At 44.1% G+C, this 22,306-nt stretch overlaps 1 protein-coding gene across 3 annotated transcripts in view; it reads left to right on the top strand.

Moving 5' to 3' along the window:
• MEGF10 (multiple EGF like domains 10) overlaps window positions 1–16,391 on the top strand; it is a 112,317-nt gene extending 95,926 nt beyond the window's left edge. For all 3 annotated transcript variants that reach the window (XM_056848323.1, XM_056848322.1, XM_056848321.1), the window contains 6 exons: window positions 1,050–1,286; window positions 4,026–4,147; window positions 4,278–4,401; window positions 4,692–4,733; window positions 15,129–15,335; window positions 16,031–16,391. In XM_056848323.1, the coding sequence (XP_056704301.1) occupies window positions 1,050–1,286; window positions 4,026–4,147; window positions 4,278–4,401; window positions 4,692–4,733; window positions 15,129–15,335; window positions 16,031–16,191 (893 nt within the window). In that variant the 3' untranslated portion in view covers window positions 16,192–16,391. The remainder of the gene's footprint in view (window positions 1–1,049; window positions 1,287–4,025; window positions 4,148–4,277; window positions 4,402–4,691; window positions 4,734–15,128; window positions 15,336–16,030) is intronic.
• The last annotated feature ends 5,915 nt before the right edge of the window (window positions 16,392–22,306 follow it).

Raw genomic sequence — 22,306 nt, 5'->3', positions numbered from 1 at the left:
ACCAGGGCCGACCCTGCTTAGCTTCCGAGATCTAATGAGATCAGGGTAGCCTGGGCCATTCACCCTTCTAAACCAATTGAAATAAATGAACGTATGGAGGTGTAACTCCAGTTAGAGTTGCATTGCTAGTCTCCTGTGTGCCACAGCCGAGGAAAATATTCAGGGCTGCCCTGATGTCTTCCAGGTAACAGTGTGAGAAATAACCCTCTCTGGGGTTCAATTTTACGTGTCTCTCCAACCTTTCATATACTTTGTGGTTCATTTCACTTGATCTTTTGCACTGTAGAATTTGTTCTTCATTAAGCTATATGAAATTGATCTTGATTGTATTTAATATTTTGTACCTTAAAGTACAGGATAAATTATATCTTTAATTATGTAGTCTGTTTTAAATGTTTAAAAGGCAGGTGTGTAGATGAATAATGCCATATCTACAGAATTCTGCAAACTGTATATTCAAAGTGGAATAATATATAGAACATCTTGACTTATCTAGATGATCAATTAGAATCATGAAAACTTCACTTGTTTTTTTTAAAAAGGAGGTTGCTTGTGTGCACAGCTGCAGAGGAAAAAAATAAAAATACTTTGTTATTGTTTAACACAGAAAATGGTTTTCCAACCCATCTTTTCCAGTCTTTTACAAAAATAAGGCATAACATTTCAAGTTCTTCCACAGATTGTATGAGTAAGAATAGCAACAAGCATGCATATTTGCAATACATCAAAGCACAGCTCTTCAAACAAATTTAGGTATTAACATGGATTTCAGGGAGTAGTCTTAAAGTGTATCCTAAGTACACTGATTGTGTTTAAAGGAAGAAAGTGGATGCACATGTAAAACAGTAATTTATCCTAATAGATCTTAAAAGCATAGAATTTCAGAGCTCCATAGCATCAGCCATCTGTTATGTCTTCAAAAGCATTTTGACCACACTTAAATGAACATATATAGCTAAACTTTACACACCAAAAGCTGTGTTTTTTATTCTATTCCATTCCTTCTGGTCATGTATGGTATATTTTTTTCACCTTTTTTTGTTTTCCAGCTGGAGTAATCATAGTAGGAAATCTGAACAGCTTAAGCCGCACTAGCGCTGCCGTCCCTGCTGATTCTTACCAGATTGGAGCTATTGCTGGTATCATTATTCTTGTCTTGGTTGTCCTCTTCCTGTTAGCGCTGTTCATCATTTATAGACAAAAGCAGAAGGGAAAGGAATCAAATATGCCTGCAGTTTCCTATACACCTGCCATGAGGGTCATCAATGGAGACTACACCATTTCAGGTAGGAACTTGGAAGTGTGAACCATAATAGAAGAAGAAGAATTGGTTTTTATATGCCAACTTGCTCTAAGGAAGACTCAAACCAGCTTACAATCACCTTCCCTTCCCCTCTCCACAACAGATGCCTTGTGAGGTAGGTGGAGCTGAGAGAGCTCTAAGAGAGCTGTGACTAGCCCAAGGTCACCCAGCTGGCTTCATGTGTAGGGGTAGGGAAACCAACCTGCTTCACCAGATTAGCATCTGCTGCTCATATGGAGGAGTGGGGAATCAAACCTGGTTCTCCAGATTAGAGTCCACTGCTCCAAACCAGCACTCTTAACCACTACACCACCCTGGCTCTATTAAGTGGCTCTATTAAGCACAAACTTTAGAAAAGGACAAGTTTTGTTTCCTCAGATTTTCTACAAAATGTTTGTCTTCTCCTGTCCTTATCAGGTCCAGATTCTGTGCATTCTGTTATTAGGAGAGTCCATCGTGATGGAGCACTTTTGCTGTCAGGATGCATGAAAATCTATTTTAAGTACCATCCCACATGCTCCCTGTTTCAATTAACATCTGTCTATTAATCATCAAGTTCCTCCTACTAATTATCAGCGTTAATCGGTACCAAGCAGCATTCCCCATCAGGACAACTCACGGAAAGTCATTTCAACCATTATGTCAGATCATGGTTTTATGTAAAATCCTGGTTTACCTTTAAACATGGATAACATTTATGCTAACAAACTAAATAGGGGATGAAGGGGTAGCGGCACTACTGGAAAAGGGCACATATTCCAGAGCCTGGCTCTCACTTTGCTAAACATTAGTAAGGAGCCACCGTAAGAGCCACAAAGATATATTTGTTAATTTAATTACTACTTCATTTATACTCCACCTTCCATCCCAATGGGGCCCCAAAGTAGCTTAGATTTTTTTCCTCTCATCCAGTTTATCCTCAGTAGTGGTACCTCATCTGTGGAATGTCCTGAGGCAGGTGCCTGTATTACTTTCTCTTAGGTGCCAGACCAAAACATTTTTGTTTACATAGGCTTTTAATTAAGGGGTTGATCTTTTAAAATCATTTCATAGTGTGCAGTTACCCTGAAAACTGTTAAGTTCATTTTAAGCTGTTCAATTATTTGTTTTTATTCTCAAGCAAAGGTTTTTTTTTTTAATGCTCAGTTTTAATTTATAAATTTTAATGTTTGTTTTATTATGTTGTTCTGTAAGCTACCTTGGGCAGGTTCTCGAGGAGAGGTGGCACAAAAACGTGCAATATTAATAAACAACCCTGTGTAGTAGGATAGGCTGAGAATGTATGTCCATGGTCACTCATCAAGTTTCCGTGTCAGAGTAGGGGGCTCAAGCCTGTCTGACAGATCATCTGTAATTGCTGTGGTCCCCCAGCACACACATATGCACACACCGAACAGTTTCAACTTTCGCAGGGGCAAGTCCAAGGGTAGTCCGAAAACCAAGTCCAAGGGCTCAAGCCAAGGTCCAGACAAAGCAGACAGTTCACAGCAAGACCAGGAGCAGATAGACCTGTTGCTTCCACACAGCTGTGCCCTTCCCATATGCTTATAAACAGCATGCCACTCAGGCAGCCTGTAATGCCATGCACCTGCCAGCCACCTCACACCTGCTTCTGCAAACACTCATCCCGCTGTCAGCACAGGGTCAGTACCAAGCTGCCAGACGAGCACTTCGCCTCTGGTCCTGTAAGGTTCTACATGTTTTCCTCCTCCGCCTTTCCTGAGGCTCTGGTGATGAGGGGGGTGAGCAGACAGGCAGCTAGCTTTCTGCAGCCGGCTCAGAGCTGGAGGGCTGAGGAGTTGCTGTGCTGGTTCCTGGCTGTGGGTTTGGGTCTGGCCCCGCAGGAGCTGCTGCTTCCTGTACCACCTCAGCTGCTGGCTGTGTATGGATGCCAAGGCTGCTGGCTGACTCTTCATCAGAGGAGTTGTCGGTGTCCCCTGGACCCGGCTGGGCCATGACAGTAATACAAAGAGGTGATGGAAAAACAGAATCCTATCAAGACTGAAGAAAAATCAACAGGATTTCTTCAAGTTAAGATCCAAAATGTTTGCTTCCATCATTTAGAGGAACAGGCCAGATCAGATTATAAACATGCATTTTGAGAACACAAAAATGTGAAATTTATTTATAACCCCCTAATTAACCTATGTTTTGTTGTGGTGGAGCTCTTGTCCAGTTCTTGAGTTCAGTGGCAGGTACAGGTATGACAGACAGGTGAGATTCTGCCTCTCCCTAAGAGCTAGGTTTGCCAAGCCCTGCCAGTTCGGGGGAAAACCCCTTCCAGCCCCCCTCCCCACAGGGTTGATCAGCTGGCCAGTGGGGGGCTTATTGGCAGCGTTGGGGAAAAGGAGCCTGAATTTCCAGCAGCAGCAAAAGGAGGTCTAGGCCCACACACACCAGAAGTGATGCTATCTTGTTGCGGGCAACACAGGGACAGTCTGATATTTGTGCAAAAACTCTGGTAAAATTGCCTTCTACCACAGACTGGGCTACCCTGCTTCGTGGTGTTTCTGTGAGTGAGGGAGAATCTGTTGTGCAAAAGGGTCAGGGATCTCTACATATTTTAAAAGAGGCAAGACAGGTGGTGAACTGTGACTGCCTGACTTACCTACTTGTGGGACAGAGGTTGTGCAGTGTGGTAGGGCCTCTAATGGAGTAAAAGGGGTCACAGTAGGCAATAATACCATTGTTTTCACAACTTTCACTTGTAATTATTTTTCAGAAACCATTCCTCACAATAATGGTGGAAATGCTAATAGCCACTACTTTTCTAACCCAAGCTATCACACTCTAACACAGTGCTCAACAAATGCCAACAACATGGACAGGATGACTCTGGCAAAGGTGAGAAGACAGAGACTGCATGTTTTCATTGCAGCTTTTGTTGTTGTATTTTTAAAATAGTATACTTAGCATCTTCAAATATTACTGACCAGTTACCATCTTCACTGTATGTCATCTTTGTTTTAAACAGTCAACCAACAACCAACTGTTCTTGAATCTTAAGAATGTAGATCAAGGGAAGCGAGGGCCTCTTATGGACTACACGGGAACGCTGCCTGCTGACTGGAAACATGGAGGCTACCTCAATGAGCTTGGTATAGAAATAAAATAAACAGTTCTCTTTAAGAATTTTAGGAAAGAGAATACTCATGCTGTTAATGTTTTTCTGCCCTATAGGAGACAAGAACTGTGAAAATTTGAAAACTATCTGCCTAGATACTCACAAGCTCTTAGCATGTTCAATAACGCATATTACTATTAACCAAGATGTCAGTGTGGCAAAATCTTACTGTCAACAACATGCCATATTGTTAAACTTGCTCTTCCAAGGACTTAACATTTCCTCCTCCGACATTTTCTTTATGTTCTTCTACGTTTTTAATAGGTGCATTTGGAATTGATAGAAGTCTGGGAAAATCCCTGAAAGGTGAGTTTGTATTTTGCCACAGATGTAAATGCTGGGGCCAGTCAATGGTCTGAGACTTTCTGATGTTGAAGCAGTTGTGGATCTGGACAGTAACCTTCATGGGAGACCAGTGGGAGCCCTGCTTAAAAGTTATATATAAGCATAATACATAAAAACGTCAAAAATAATATTAAATTAATTCACACCCATTCAATAATTTCATATTTTCTCCTAAGAATTTGTGTTTGTTTGTTGCATTATCCTGAATTTCTGAATGGATAGAAAAGAAAGGCAAAAATGGTACCCCCCACTCATTTTTCCACTCATCAGCCATCCTAAGGGTTGCCTTGGAGTGGCTTAGGATGGCAACTAAGCCCCTCTGCAGCATAACCTGAAGAAATGCCAGTGCCAAGGGACTCTGGTATACTTGTTTATGCTCTCTGCACCTTGCTAGGTGGTCTTTTATTTACTTTCATCTCCTCTACAGAATCGACATAGATACAGACTAGCATCGCTGGCCCTCAGCCAGTATTAGAGAGAGTGGACGGAGGGAACTTTTCTCCCTTTCCCCAAATATCCAATGAAGTTGATGGGCAGTAGATTCAGGATGGACAAAAGGAAATACTTATTTTAATCAATGAGTGATTAAAATGTGGAATTCTATGTCAAAAAATGTAGTAATGGCCTCAGGCATCAGTGGCTTTAAAAATATTAGACAGATTTATGGAGGACAGGTGTATCAGTGGGTGCTAACTAAAGGAACCAAAGGAAACCTCCACCTTTAGAGGCAGTAAACCTATGAATACCAATGTTATGAGACAACATCAGAGGGAGGCCTCAGCCTCTGTGCTGTTTGCCTTGAACAGTAGCTGGCTGGCCACTGTGTGACAAGATGCTAGACTGATCCAGTAGGTCTCCTTTTTTGTTCATCGTCGTGTCTTCAGTGCAGTCCCACATGGGATCTGCGCAAGCGCAAAGCCAGCCACGGAGAATTTTTTCCTAGCTTCTAGAAGCCTCAGCTCTGAAAAGCGCTCTTCCCCCCACTCAGTCAGTGCTGTAGTTTCCCACCCAGTCACCTGACCAAGGGGGAGGGGGCGCTCTTCCACTCAGTTCTCTTTCTGCCGCCGCGGAGAGAGAACCTGTTGAGCTTCAGCTCTGTTTCTCCTCAGAGGTTTCTATAACACTCTGAGGTGAAAATGAAGGATTCAGTGTCCACTGAAAAGTCTAATGGGAAGAAGTGGAAGGACAAAGTTAAGTCTGTTGGGGCCCCCTTCAAAAAGTGTGCCAAGTGCAAGTCTAAAATGGCAAAGAAGGACGGCCATGCTGAGTGTGTCCTTTGCCTTGGTGAGGGCCCTATCCCTTCTTGCCGGGAATGTTCCCGAATGACAAAGTGATCTCGTGAAGAGAGGGCTACCAGGCTTAATGCTGCACTTTGGAAGCAGTCCTTACAGCCCCAGATCGAGTCGTCTGACTCTGCTAAGCCCCCTTCAGTCGCTTCGGCCCCACTTTCCGCACATGTTCTTCCCTCGACGTCTTCGCATGGAAAGACCTCTTCCCTTCCTCCTGGGGGTGCGAAGAAGGCCAAGAAAAAATCTACGGGAACGGTTGAAGGAGGGTCTTCCAAGCGGTTGAAGTCGGTCGTATCTCAAACCCTTTCGCCTCGACGCTCAACACCTAAGCCCGATGTCGCGCTGACTTCAGAGCAGATCACTCATACGACTGCACCAGTCTCCCGGTCTCCTTCGGTGCTTAGCTGTATTTCCATTCCACTCAGTTCGGGGTCTAGTGTGGTCTCCGTCCGCCACAGCGCACCCCCTCGTAGCCGGTCCGTCTCCCCAGCTGGGGATGACTCATCTCAGCATGAGCCTACGCCCACTCAGCATCGTTCACCCTCCCCGTGTGTGGAAGCTTCGCCGCATTGAAGCCGTTCCCCCGGGCAAGATGTTCCTTCTCGACGTCGTACACTGTCTCTGGCACAACCGTCGCGTCGACAGCAATCAAGGTACTTCTCAAGATTCTCGCTATCGCTGCTATGATTGCGGCTGCTGTCGACGTTGTGGTCGTTCAACGTCGACTACTTAATCGCGACGAAGGTATTCGCCTGCCTGGCGTCATGCTTCCCCGGTGGCATCCCATCAACGTTGTACCTCACCGCGCCGGCGGTTGACGTCGAGAACCACAGAGAGACCCACCAGGCATTGTTCTGCACGTTCTCTGCGTCGCAAGTCCCCTCGACGTCGAGACGATCGACGTCATTTGGGTTCGGCAGACAGGGCTACTCATGACGTGTAGCCCCATACTTCCGCATCAATGGGTGTCTCCACTCGGCGACGTCATGACTCCAGGTCTGCACTTACCCATGAACCCGTTTCGACTCCTCTGCCTCCTATCCGGGACTCGCAGGTGTCTGATTCGGATGCCATCAGTGAATCTGCTGGGATGAACACTGATTCCGATGCTAACTCTTTACCCTCACCAGAGGACTTGATTGACGAGTCTATGGGTGTCTCCCCCCCAGATAGCATCCGTTCCTTTATCGATCAGGTTTCCCGTATGGCACAATCCCTGAAAATCGATTACAAACCCACTACCACCGACCCTATTGACGCCATTTCTGACATCCTCCAACGGCCAGAGGGCGGTCCAGTAGCTCTTCCTTTTGTCAAGAACATTCTTGACATTATACAGTCCAATTGGGCACACCCTGCGTCCTGTTCGCCTTCAGTGCGTAAGGTTGACTCGCTCTATAAAATATCCCAGGAGGGATGTGTCTTTGTCACACACCAGCCCACACCCAACTCAATGATAGTTGAGGCCCTGCCGGGCAGATTCCAGCCGGGCTCCCATACCTCCCCTCAAGACAGGGAAGGTAGAAAGTTAGATTTGATGGGGAGGAAGATTTACACTGCCACAATACAGTCGGCGAAAATAATAAACTTCCTTGCTGTTATGAGTCATTACCAGTATTTCCTATGGGACAAGATGTCCCCATACATTGGTCTCTTGGATGGCACTACTAAACCCTTAGCTAGGACTATCCAATCCGAAGGGATGGCCATTGGGAGGAGCCTGCTCATTGGTGCCACGCATGTGGCCGACAGCATAAGTAGAGCCATGTCTACCTCGGTAGCGATCAGGAGGCACTCCTGGCTGCGCGCCTCGGCGCTTCCTTACGATACCAAAGTTCCTATTGAAGATCTACCATTTGAAGGATCCCAACTATTTAGCGAACAGACGGATGTCTTTTTAGAGAGACTCGAAAACAAAAACCTGCTCAAAATATCTAGGGATTACGGTTTCCCAAACTTCATCCTGCAAACCCAAATACTTTCCACGACATTCCTTCAATATGCCCTATAGGTTCCAGGGTCAGTCCCAAAACCAGGGGCAGTTCCGTCCCCATTATAATCCACCTCAACAGGAGAGACGGTTCCCTCCTAAATTTCGTGGGAAGAAAGGTTCTCAGGCGTCCCCTGGCAGGTTCAACAAGGGCAAGAATGCCTGACTAGTTCAACCTATTGAGGGTTTCATGTTCCAAGACCGGTTATCTCAATTTTACCATGTTTGGTGTTCACTGTTTATTGACAAACGGGTGTTGAAGATAATAAAAGTTGGTTATTTCTTAGAATTCACATCATTGCCTCCGCATGTACCCGCTCCAATGACCTCCAATGTCGTTCCTCAAGTATTGCGTGATGAGGTTTCCACTCTCATCCAGAAGGGTGCGATATCTCTGGTACCTGAGGCTGAGAGGGACTGCGGTTACTACTCACGTTACTTCCTAGTAAGCAAAAAAGGCGGTGGTAAAAGGCCGATTTTAGACCTAAGAGGCCTTAATAAGTTCCTTCGGGTGAAGAAGTTCAGAATGGTTTCCCTGGTTGACACCTTACATCTCCTATGTGTTAACAACTGGTTTTGTATTGTCGATTTAAAAGACGCCTACTTTCACATATCTATTCACGCAGATTGTAGGAAATACCTGCATTTTGTATGTGGCCACCAATGTTACCCCCCTTCTGGATGCACACCTTAACGTGGTGAGGGGGTTTGTGAGTGTCAGGGAAGCTGAGAGCAATACCGTAAGGGGTCTAGACTCTATCAAGAGACTAAACTCCTAGCAGAGTCACTCAAGACGGAATGGTCACAGCTGAGACACCAGACAAAGATGCATCCACCCCCTTAAGGGATCAATGGCCACATCCGCAGAAGAGAACAGGCAGTTCCAATGGGGATGGGGGTAGAGGAATCCCTGAAGGTTAGCTACTGGGCAGCAGCAGTAGTGGAAGGTGACACTGGCGGAAGATCTTTCGTAGACAACGGCAGTGCCACTACGGCTAACTCTGGTTAGTACTGCGCAGAAGAAGGCACTGGTAAACCACTTCTGACCAACCTTTACCTTGAAAACCCTATGATGAGACAAACCAAAATGAAAAAAGATATAGTGCTGGAAGATGGGACCCCCAGGTTGGATGGCACTCAATCTGCTACTGGGGTAGAGCAGAGGACAAGTACGAGTAGCGCTGTTCTTAATGATGCGATTGGACTAAAGCCAAAAGGACGTTCAGTGGTTGACATGAATAGATGCAAAAGGAAAGTCCGAAGCTGTTCGACGCATAAAATAGGAACATGGAATGTGAGAAGCATGAATCAGGGTAAGCTTGAAATTGTTAAACAAGAAATGGAACGTATGGACATTTCAGTCCTGGGAATAAGTGAATTAAAGTGGACTGGATTAGGACATTTTCAATCAGAAAATTACAAAGTGTTTTATTCAGGGAATGACAAAAAGAGAAGAAACGGAGTTGCTTTAATAGTGAGGCAAGATGTAGCAAAGGCAGTCAGGAGCTATAATGCAAAGTCTGACCGAATAATATCAATCAGACTTCAGGGAAAGCCTATCAACATAAGCATCCTTCAAGTTTATGCCCCAACTACAGATGCTGATGAGGAAGAAATTGAAAGTTTTTATGCCAGTGTTCAGGAAGAAACAAGATATGCTGATAATCATAGGTGATTGGAACGCAAAAGTAGGAAACAAAGCAGAATCAAATGTTGTTGGCAGATTTGGGCTAGGAGCACGGAATGAAGCAGGAGAACGCCTCGTAGAATTCTGTGAAGACAACTATCTGTTCATTGCAAACACATGTTTCAGGCAACCAAATAGACGATTGTATACATGGACATCACCAGACGGCCAGTATAGAAATCAAATAGATTATATAATTGGAAGCAGAAGATGGAAAAGCTCTATTCTCTCGGCCAAAACAAGACCAGGAGCCGACTGCGGTACAGATCATGAATTGCTAATATCGAAAATAAAGATAAAGCTTAAGAAAAACACCAAAACATTCATAGCACCAAAATACAATCTAAGCAATATTCCGGAAGAGTTTAAAGACCATGTAAGGAACAGATTTGCATTACTAAGTTCAAGTGAATGTAAACCTGAAGAACTATGGGTGGAAACTAGAGATATTATCAAGGAAGAATGTGCAAAGACTATTCCTGTAGCCAAAAGAAAAGAAAAACCTCGATGGATGTCTGAGGAAACTCAGAGAAGCAAAAGTAGAAGGTGACAGAAATAGAATCAAAAGTCTAAGTGCAACGTTCCAGCGACTAGCACGTAGAGACAAAGAGACCTATTATAATAACCAGTGTAAAGAAATAGAAGAGAACAACAAAAAAGTAAGAACAAGAGATCTATTCCACAAGATCCAAGAAATCAAAGGGAAATTTAAAGCACGGTTAGGCATGCTGAAAGATCAGCATGGAAATACATTAACTGAACAGGACAAAATAAAGAAAAGGTGGGAACAATACACTGAAGAACTATACAGAAGAGATGAAAGGATAAAAGATTCTTTCCAAGAAGAATCTTTTGAAGAAGAACCTACAGTTTTAGAAAGTGAAGTGAAAGCTGCATTGAGAGCAATCGGGAGAAACAAATCACCAGGAGCAGATGGGATATCAATAGAGCTATTCCAAGCCACAGAAACGGAGTCCATAAAAATCTTGACAAGAATATGCCAACAGATATGGAAAACAAAACAATGGCCCACAGACTGGAAACAATCCATTTACATTCCAATTCCCAAGAAAGGAGACATCAAAGATTGCAACAACTATCGGACCATTGCATTAATTTCTCATGCAAGTAAAGTGATGCTCAAAATCTTACAGCAAAGGCTGTTACCATATATGGAACGAGAAATGCCTGATGTTCAAGCTGGTTTCAGAAAAGGAAGAGGCACTAGAGATCATATTGCAAATATACGCTGGTTACTGGAGCGTACGAGAGAATTTCAGAAGAAAATCAGCTTGTGTTTCATAGATTACAGCAAAGCTTTTGACTGTGTGGATCATGAAAAGCTATGGCTGGTTTTAAAGGAAATGGGTGTGCCACTACATCTGATCGTTTTGATGCTTGTCCTGTACTCTGGACAAGAGGCCTCAGTTAGAACAGAATATGGAGAAACGGAATGGTTTCCAATTGGCAAAGGTGTCAGACAAGGATGTATTTTATCTCCCTATCTCTACAATCTATATGCAGAACATATAATTAGGAAAGCTGGATTAGATTTAGATGAAGGTGGAGTGAAAATTGGAGGGAGGAACATTAATAATTTGAGATATGCTGATGACACTACATTATTGGCAGAAAATAGTGAAGATTTGAAACAACTATTGCTGAAAGTTAAAAGAGAAAGTGCCAAAGCAGGACTACAGCTGAACATCAAGAAAACAAAAGTAATGACTACAGGAGAATTACACAACTTTAAGGTTGACAATGAGGAAATTGAAATTGTTCAAGACTTTCTATTCCTTGGCTCCACCATCAACCAAAAGGGAGACTGCAGCCAAGAAATTAGAAGGAGATTGAGACTGGGAAGGACAGCCATGAAGGAGCTAGAAAAGATTTTGAAGTGTAAAGATGTGACTCTGGCCACCAAGACTAGATTAATTCATGCCATCATATTCCCTATTACTATGTATGGGTGTGAAAGCTGGACAGTGAAGAAAGCTGATAGGAAGAAAATAGATTCCTTTGAAATGTGGTGTTGGAGGAGAGAGTTACGGATTTTGTGGACTGCCAAAAAAACAAATCAATGGGTTATAGATCAAATCAAGCCTGAACTGACCCTAGAAGCTAAAATGACTAAACTGAGGCTGTCGTATTTTGGCCACGTCATGAGACGACAAAAGTCACTGGAAAAGATCGTCATGATAGGAAAAGTTGAGGGCAGCAGGAAAAGAGGAAGACCCAACAAGAGATGGATTGACTCAATAAAGGAAGCCACAGCCTTCAATTTGCAAGATCTGAGCAAGGCTGTCAAAGATAGGACATTTTGGAGGACTTTCATTCATAGGGTCGCCATGAGTCGGAAGTGACTTGACGGCACTTAACACACACACCAATGTTACCAGTTGAATGTGCTCCCGTTCGGGCTTTCTACTGCCCCCTGGGTTTTCTCAAAGTGCCTGGTGGTGGTGGTAGAATACTTGGCTGTTCACGGCTGCATTGTCTACCCATATCTAGACGACTTGTTGTTTGTAGGGGACTCCCCTGATGTACTGTCTGCACATGTCTCCTTTGCCCTTCGCACCTTTAATGATTTAGGTCTGGTGGTCAATTATACTAAATCCACCCTTCAGCCCACCCAAAGGTTGGAATTTATTGGTGGGATACTGGATTCTGTTACCGGGAGAGGATTCCTTCCCTCCAAAAGGATCCAGTCCATATGGCTCCTTGTGCACCTTTTTAGTCTAACCGGTTTCAGTCTGCCCTACACATACAACAACTGTTGGGATTCATGTCATCTACGACTGCTGTAGTTTCTACAGCTAGGCTGCACATGAGGCCTCTCCAAAATTGGTATTTAAGGAAATTTAGGCCCCTTCTTGATCATCAATCCAAGAAATTCTCAGTCCCTAGACAGATGGTGAGGTCCCTGCTGTGGTGGAACTCTCCTTCTAACTTATCTGAAGGTGTTCCCTTTGGTATCTCCTCCCCTCAGGTGTACATCACTACTGATGCATCATTGTCCGGTTGGGGGGCTTCATGTGGCAACCTTACCGCAAGTGGCCTTTGGTCATTGCCTCAATCTCGCCTCCATATTAACCTGTTGGAGCTTAAAGCAATTCGCCATGCTCTGCTCTTTTCCAGATCTTGTCACCGGCAGGGTGGTGCAGATAGCCACCAACAACATGGTTGCAAAATTTTATATTGCAAAGCAGGGCAGCACCGGATCCATGGCCCTCTCTGCAGAAGCTTCCAGGGTCTGGCATTGGGCCGTTCAATGTGGCACATACCTCACTGCAATACACATTGCAGGCACTGCAAACACCATTGCCGATGCTCTAAGCAGGCTGTCCCCCGACCCACACGAATGGTCCCTGAACCCCGTCTACCGGTGGGACATATTTGCCCAGTGGGGCATGCCCACCATAGATCTTATCGCCACAGCCAAGAACGCCGTGCCCTCAATTTTGCTCCAGGGGAGCCGCAGGCCAGAAGTCCCTAGGGGACGCCTTTCAACTAACCTGGCAAGGGACACTGTTTTACCTCTTCCCGCCATTCCCCCTGTTGAGCACGGTGGTCGCCAAGTTGAGGGACGAGAGGACCGACTGCATATTGATCGCCCCGTTTTGGGCACGTCGGCCCTGGTTTCTCTTGGTGGCTTCACTGGCCAAGGGGAATGTGTCTCTTCTACGACCCGCTCGCGATCTCCTCCTTCAGGGCACGTGGGTTCACCCAGAGGTACAATCGATGCACCTGGCAGTGTGGAGAATCCGGCCTTAACGTTATGGCTGCAAAGGGTTTTAGATGTTTTGTTGTCTTTGAGGAAACCCTCGACTAGGAAATCATATGCTGCCAAATGGCGGAGGTTTTCTGTGTGGGCTACTGCTAGGGGTATTATGCCTACATTATGCCCTCTTCCTGATGTTCTTCAATTTTTACTGTCCCTAAAGATTTGGGGTTATCTAAGTCTATTAAAGTTTATTTGGTTGCCATCTCCTCGTTTCACGTTGGTTTTGAGTCTAAGACACTTTTTTCTCATGCGTTTTCAAAACGGTTCCTGAAAGGGTTGAATAATACCTTCCCTCCAGTTTCCACGTCTGTTCCCCAGTGGAGCCTTTCGTTGGTGCTCAGAAGCTAATGGGCTCCCCCTTTGAACCGTTGGCCACGTGTGACCTTTCCTACTTGTCCTTTAAGACAGCATTTCTGTTGGCCATCACCTCCGCAAGGAGGGTTAGCGACATAGCTACGCTACGTTTCGACCCCCCCTTCACCAAATTTCATGCAGACAGGGTTGTCCTGCCTCCCAGTCTTGATTTCCTCCCTAAGGTGGTATCTGCCTTCCACCTTTCTCAGGACATTGTTCTGCCCTTGTTTTTCCCAAACCACCAGTCGGATTCGGACAGGACTCTCCATACATTGGAGGTCTGCAGGGCCTTATTATTTTATTTAAGCAGGACAATAGACCTTAGGCGACAGGATAATTTGTTTATTTGTTTCAAAGGCCCTAATAAGGGCAAAGCAGTGTCTTCCCAGACCGTATCCCGATGGATTGTCTCAGCTGTCACGCTGGCCTACCAAAAGGCGAAACCTACCAAAAGGCTGTCTTGAAAGTCACAGCCCATTCCACCAGGGCTCAAGCTGCTTCTGCTGCATTTTCTTCGAGATTGAACATCCTTGATGTCTGCAGAGCAGCGACTTGGTTGAGTTCATCCACTTTCATCAAACACTATGCGATGGATGTGGATTCCGGCAGGGACGCTGCAGTGGGGAAAGTAGTGCTCCATTCGTTATTCCGTTAAGAGGGGTCCCACACCCTCCTCCTGGGTAAGCGAGCTTGCTATTCTTCCATGTGGGATTGCACTGAAGACACGAAGATGAAAAAACAGTGTTTCGCTTACCTGGAACTGTTGTTCATCGAGTGTCTTCGTGCAGGCACACATCCCTCCCTCCTTCCCCGCTGTGGGAAACATGTCTTTGTTTTAACCTTTTGTCTCCGCAGCGGCAGGTTGGAGAACTGAGGGGAAGAGCGCCCCCTCCCCCTTGGTCAGGTGACTGTTTGGGCGGGAAACTACAGCACTGACTGAGTGGGGGAGGAGCGCTCTTCAGAGCTGAGGCTCCTAGAAGCTAGGAAAAAATTCTCCATGGCTGGCTTTGCGCTTGCGCAGATCCCATGTGTGCCTGCACGAAGACACTCGATGAACAACAGTTACAGTTAAGTGAAACACTGTTTTTCTTATTGGTGGTGTGCCATCATCTGGGTGTTTGAATTATTATTTCTGGAATCCTTACTCATATCTAATTAAGCACCTCTACTTGCTGGCAAAAAGGTTCTGGAAGAAGGATAATTTCACTTTCATAAACTTTTCCGTCACAAACATTTTTGTGTATGTTTTCAGATCTGGTGAAGAATTCTGAGTATAACTTAAGTAACTGCTCCATAAGCAGCTCCGAAAATCCATATGCCACTATTAAAGATCCCCCAGCACTAACGCCAAAAAATTCAGAATGTGGGTATGTTGAAATGAAGTCCCCAGCACGCAGGGACTCTGCGTATGCAGAAATTAGTAACTCTGCTTCAGCCAACAAGAATGTCTATGAAATAGGTAAGTCTGAATGGAGCATTTTACCAGGGGAGAGAAACCTTGGCCACAGTTTCTAAAACTGGACCTAGAGTTTTTACTTTGCTGTCATTTCAGATTTATTATATCTTTGTATCTTTTAAGGTATCAGAATATCACTTATTCATCTGAAGAGCGTTTTTCCAATCTTCAATTGCACCTCCATCCCACCAACCCCCCCAAAAAAAAACAAGGAAAGGATTTAGGGAAGGAGCCCTATTTTAAGAATTACTGCTACCTTATTCTGTTCATTAAACACGAGTGAAGAAATCAATAAAATGGCATTCTAGTGTGGCAGCCCATCTAATCTACAAAGTATGGATGAAATTTAGTGAAAAGCCTTTTAAAAGGTTATTTGTGGTCATTGTCACCAACCCCTATCAACAAGCACTCCTTTTCATTGTAGTAAAAACAGGTCCTGCATCATTGCTTGTTTATGTAGTTATTCTGCATTTGTGTGTGTTGGTATCTAGAATCATAAACTGAGCAAGAGATCAATTTTGTAGTTTTTCACCAGTTTATTTAATACCACAGTAAGAACAATTGGGGAGGGAAACCCTTTTTTGTCTAAAAGCACAGCAAGCCACTCCAAGACTAGGCTGTTGTTATTAAATGCTGTGATTCTTTCCAATTTATCAGTATCAGAGCACTAATATATGTCTGTTTTTTTTCCATTGTAGAACCTACAGTTAGTATTGTCCAAGGAACATTGAATAACAACAGACCTTTCAGCCAAGATCTTTATGATCTACCAAAAAACAGCCACATTCCCTCCCATTATGACCTGCTGCCAGTTCGGGATAGTCCTGCGTCTTCGGAGAAAGACAATGGCAGTGAATGACAGTGAGGATTTTGGAGCACAGTGGAACTCTTACAGAGAACTGGGACCTAGTTATACTCCTTCCTCTCTTTTGCCATCTGCATTCAGTATACATTTTGCTGTATATTAACCAGGAGTGTCAAACTATGGCTTGCATATACACATGGCAAATGGATAGATGCCAAGCTGGGAAGACCCTCTCGGATGTTCCATTGCAATTGCTTTTTTAGAGAGAGAAGCGGATGCCAAACATGTTAAATGCATGGTACTGGTTCAAAGGTATGAGCTTGCAGAACAGTTGTAGTGCCTGCATTGCTGGGCCTCACAAAGGATGGCTGGTTCTTTCAGTAGCTCAGTTTGCATAGTTGAAATGCAGTCAAGACTATACAATCTACCAAATACTCACTTAGCCAAGTCATCTGACTTACTAGGTACTTCAGAAAAAAAACTAATTTGTCATCACTTTTTTCTCATGTTATATATTCCCAGTGGATTAATGTTGTCCATGGACAAGACATGTAAGTATATATAGTGTGTCAGAGCATAACTGACTGTAGTACAGGAGATTTGTGAAAGCGAACACAAGAGTTCACCCCATTGCTGGTAATGGAATTGTACTGCTGACATTGTTTAGAATGCAAGTAAAGCCTTGGATGAATATAGCTAAAGAGCTGTGAAGTAGTAGGCTTTGGCTTCAAGTTTTGCCAAATTATTGGCACTTGAGACTCAACAGTTCTGGGTACCATTTCTGCTATTCACAATTAATAATGCATAACATATCAGTAATTGCTTCAGAAATGTCAGTACAATCGATGTATTTTTTGTCCAAATGGACTGAATAAGTATGTTAAAAAGTACAAAATGTAGCATATGCTGTACATTTTAAATGTAAGAAATGGTTTTATAAACGAGCAGCACTATTGTAATATGGAATACGAATAGTACAATGTTCAATTAATTATTTGCCTGAAATCAACTGAGCAGTCTCGGTGCATTAATTGCTACAAAAGCACCTTTTCTTTTTATGATTGATTTAGACGAAATATGCTTAAGCTGGTCTTTTGCATTGCTAATAACCTGGCACATTTACTCTATGTTTCATTAACTTGTATCTGTTTTAAAATGATGTTGCTATGTTTTCTAGTGTTTCAGAACAACAGTGCCAAAACATTATATTTTATACCCCTTGTATTTTTGTGAACGCTCTTCCCAACATTTTATCTGGTTAAGTAGCACTGCTTTTTATAAAGTAAGATATATTTAGCTAATGTCAGTTGCCAAACCAGAGATAGGTTACAAAGGTGTTCTTAAACCAGTGTCTAAACTATTGGATTTAGCACAAGAAAAAAAAAAGATTGGTTTTTAATATGAGGGATAACGTTTATAGCAAGAAAGACTATTAAATAGAAATTTCTTTATTTCCCATCTTGAGTTTCAACCAGTTTCTGTGGCTTTAGAGTTGTCATCTGTCTGTTCCAAAGGCAATTACTGTCTGTTCTAAAAGGACAATTTATAGTTAAATTCTCACATTAAAGTAAATTGTTATAGAAGCCATGTCTTAATATAGAGTTGTTTTGCAGGACTGGACTTCCCATAACTAGTTTATTGCTAACTCTGACAGAGAATTCCTCAAACTATGAACTGAGTGTAAGGGTTAATGTTCTGTTTAGTTTACAACTTTGCATTTCATCTCCATGTTATATATAAATCCTAAAGCTGATAAGTCAGGATGGTTAAGATGATCACTGTTGAGCATGTGAGCAAAATGTTCCACTTGTGCTCATCCTGTATACATATATGATATTCACAACTCTCATCTAAAAGCCAATGTGCACAATTTCCAATAGAGCTTTTAAATGCAAAGAAATACCGTGGTTGCAATCCAACAAAAATGGACTTGAATACACCGCTGCTGGTAATAAAAAGACGATGCTTTTCTGGATTCTCAAAGGTAGACTGAACATGCTTTACTTTGCCTTGCTCTGTGTCATTGAAAGCATTCTCCATCAAAAGTCATTGCCATAGCTTGAATTAGACTTTGGCATACTGTATCTTTACCTACCAAAAGATGTGGGACATGCATACAAGACATTGAGTTTCAGAAGTTAAACAGCACAGATATCCTGCTGTGGGATGGATATGGTATGGTGTTTAGAAATTTAGTTTGACACTGTTTTGTACTGTGTAATAAAAACTGACAAATAAAAGCCTATCTTTTTGAGATTGTGATTACTATTGTAATTTCCAGCATTTCTAAGACACAAACCGTTGAAGAGTTTCAAATCCCCAAACCCAGATATAGACGGCTCACTGTAGTCCCTGCCACACAAAACTAGAGTCTCAGATACAGAAAGGAAAATGTATGTAATGGACAATATATGAAGTGCCTGAGGACCAAACTGCATGTGATGCTGGAATTTCAAGCATGTTATTTGGCCTTGAAAAGCAGCCTCAAAGGTGGTAGGGAAATCTGGATCAGGACCTCAGCGCTGGGGAAGGGGAGGCTTAATAGACACCACATGCTGAATGCCTGATTTGAATCCCCTCCCCCCAGTTGCTTTCAGTCCAACTTCCTAGATTGGCCTTGCCTGGCTGTTTGCATTTTGCTTCCTGTATATTGGTATACACACCATAGAGCAGGGGTCCTCAAACTTTTTAAACGGGGCCAGTTCACTGTCCCTCAAACACTTGCCCCCCGCCTGCCCAAACGGGAAGGCAGCCAGGTGCCCAGGCAAAGAAAAGATAACTTGCGGCAGGAGGACGTGCCGCCCCTCCCCCAGGTGCCTCTCCATGGCCGAAACTGGGCTGAGACCCCCTCCCCCGCCGCCGCGCTCTCTCCTTTCCTGCCTCCTGGAGCGGGAGGTGGGCTGGCCTGGCCCCCTGTTTAGCAAAGAGCACCTAGGGGGAAGGGCGCGGGAGGAGGCCGGCAGGAGATGGGGGTCTCTCAGCCCTCCCCTCCCCAAAGGCGCCGCCACCCAAGCCCCCCACGCGGGGGGCCCGGCGCTCGGCTTGCAGGCAGATGGGGATGTTCTTCCAGCCCGGCATGGGTCCTTCAGGGCTGCGGCAGCTGCTGCAGCAGGAGGAGCAGCGGCAGCGGGGGGCGCATTGCAGTCCGAGGCGGCGCCTCCTGTCCCCCGAGCTGCACAGGCACCAGGGGAAAGGAAGGCGCTGGCGGCTCTTCAGGGCCGCCGCAGTGGGGAAGGCGCAGAGGCGTCGGCTCCCGGGTTGGCACAGGTGTCACCGCTCCGCAGCTGCCACCAACGCTTTATATGGCGAACAGCCGCCTTAGTTTGGGGAAGGGACGGGCGCGGCGGCTCCGGAGGGAGGACGGGGCCGGGTTCAGGACCCTGACGGGCCGGATCCGGCCCGCGGGCCGTAGTTTGAGGACCCCTGCCATAGAGCTATGAGTCACTCTGACTTTGCTTACAGTGATATTTGGACCATGAATAACAACATTCTAAAAAATGATTTTTCGTGGTCCTAACTGATTCCAGTAATCAAGGGGGGATTATCTAGTTTATTAACTGCCCCTACTTCTTTTGTGTGTTTTAAAGCTTTGGTCAGAAATTTTGTATTTTTAATATTTTACTTTATGGCGTGCATTTTAACAATTTGTACCACTGAGAAAGGCCTTGCGGCTGAAACACACTTGGCTTTAGTTAATTTTTAAACTATTTGTACTATATTAAAGTTTAGTTAATTTATCAAATGTAATCGTATAATTCCCTGACCTGGATAGCCCAGGCTAGCTTGATCTCTTTAGATCTTAGGAACTAAGAAGGGTTGGCCCTGGTTAGTATTTGGATGGGAGAACACAAAGGAATTCCAAAGTTGTTATGCAGAGGAAGGCAAAGGCACACCAATAACACACTCTGTTAGTCTTTTCCCTTGCAAACCCTACATGATTGCTATAAGTCAGCCGTGACTTGAGGGCATTTTACACACACACACACACACAACTGTATAATATTATTCTGCATTTAGGCGTTTTGTCAACCTTCCTGGTTACCTGGCTTTTCTGAGTTGACGTTTTTCTTCCTCTTTCTGTTTTGGTCTTGCCTGGCTAGCAGCTTAGCAAGGCTCTGTTGTAGCTGGTAGTTGAGCTGCCTAAAATAAAACTAAATTAAGCTTTAAAGCCTTTTAATTTCCAAAGGCTTGAGGACAAAATATTTTATAGGCAAATAAGCTCTCTTTCCCTGCCCTGGCTGAGAAACGAACTGGCTTGAGAAAGTGTCTGAGAAGGCATAGTCCAGCTTCAGTTCCTTCAGCCACTATGCAAATAGAATCCAGAGCCCTCAAATGCTTTGATGATAATTAAGATGCAAGACCTTGACAGTGGAGGTATTGTAAGATATTAAATGCTGAAGCACAGAGGAATACCAAAAGACCTTTCCAGTCTTTTAAAACTGTTTACCAGCAGTGTGGTGGCTCCTACTTCCTTTTCTTCCCTCAGCACCTCACAGTGGTAGTGGAAGCGCACTGGAGATTAAAGGGAAAAGAGTAATACTGAAAACAAGCCTTTGAGAGGGGAAATGCAATTGAGATGGCAGCTGACAGTTTCTCTCCTCTCCTGAACAAGCAGCTCAGTTAAAAAAATTCCCTCTTGCCCTACAATAGGTAATAGCCTGCCCCAATCCAGATGCTCTTACCCTCACTCCTGCTTTTATGTGCAAATTACATATCTGAAGTTCAAGTCATAGAACTCCAGCATTGTGTAGCTTGGCTCTTGCACTGAGTTGGATCATGAGTCTGTTTTGCCCAGCACTGACTATTTTGACTAAATGGCTCTCATATATACTTCCTAGGCCTTCTAAGCTCTCTTTAAAAATCAGAGATGCTATGGATTGAACCTGAATAAGTAGTTTTTTTTGGGGGGGGGAATAGTGGTAGCGTGGACAAATGCAAGGTATGAACAAAGAAAAAATCATGCTCTGTTGGCTCAGGAATTTTTATATGCTGGCAAGATGAACCCTGGAATGAAGTAGCTGCAAAGCCAAGTACTATTTAGCCTTAGGACGATAAATATAGCCAGCTTCATGTTGACAACACAGCTGCATTCAGAATATAATATTTCATGTATGGATGCTTCAGTGGGTCAGTATCACCTGACTAATCCCACTGATTAACATACAACTATGTCCTAAAAGAGGAACACATGCTAGAGTATCCCTGAAGTAACCACATTTCCCCTTATTTAAAAGAGAATCTCAGATTGTTTATGGTCAATGAAAAAACTAAAGACTTGTCATTGTATAGAAAAGTTACCAAGTTCAGAACCAGGTTATGCAGAGTTGATTGGCAGCAGAGCTGCTGCAGTTGAAGCTCACTGGATAATGGATTTAGACTGGAATAAGTCTGCAAAGGACTGCAGTGTAAATTCAGACCTACAAGTGGGGACCTACAAGAAACTTGCAGAGAGGGTGCATCTCATCTCCCCACTTTGCTTCATTCCCTCTTCCGCCACCCCTGAAGCTCACCCCAATGACCCCCACCATTGAAGCTCTCCCCAATGACCCTCCACCCTTGAAGTTCTCCCCAACGAACCCCTACCCTTGAAGTTCTCCCCAATGACACCCCCGAATCTCTCCTCATTGACCCTGGCAGCAGCACACCCCAGGCCCAGCCACCAGGTTAGCAGGTAAGTGTGTATTTGAACATATGCAGACACTTTTTTTTTAATAGGGGAATTTAATACCCCAGTTTTTAAAGTTTTCAGATTTTTCTGCAGACCTAGGGGGTCCCCAAATCTGCAGAAACAACTGTTGGGGGTCAGTGTGCAGGTATCTGCAGGCATGGGGCACAGGTGGGAATTAGATATATAGATACCATAAAACTATGCAAAAGCAAATTTCATTTATTTCTATACATTTCTCTACACTGATACAGAAACACATAAGAAATCAGAATAGCTCAAAAGAGTAACATTTGTTTGATAAACACAGGAAGAAATGTTTGCCTGGATTTTATTTCTACCACCAGAAATGCAACAATCCATTTAACAAAATATTGTCGAAAGCTTTCACGGTCAGAGTTCATTGGTTCTTGTAGGTTATCCGGGCTGTGTAACCGTGGTCTTGGAATTTTCTTTCCTGACGTTTCGCCAGCAACTGTGGCAGGCATCAGTTGCTGGCGAAAC

Source organism: Euleptes europaea, chromosome 4, assembly GCF_029931775.1.
Source record: "Euleptes europaea isolate rEulEur1 chromosome 4, rEulEur1.hap1, whole genome shotgun sequence".
In the NCBI taxonomy this organism is placed as follows: domain Eukaryota; kingdom Metazoa; phylum Chordata; class Lepidosauria; order Squamata; family Sphaerodactylidae; genus Euleptes; species Euleptes europaea.
Note: the sequence above shows the minus strand (reverse complement) of the source record. Positions and strands in the feature narration are given on the sequence as shown.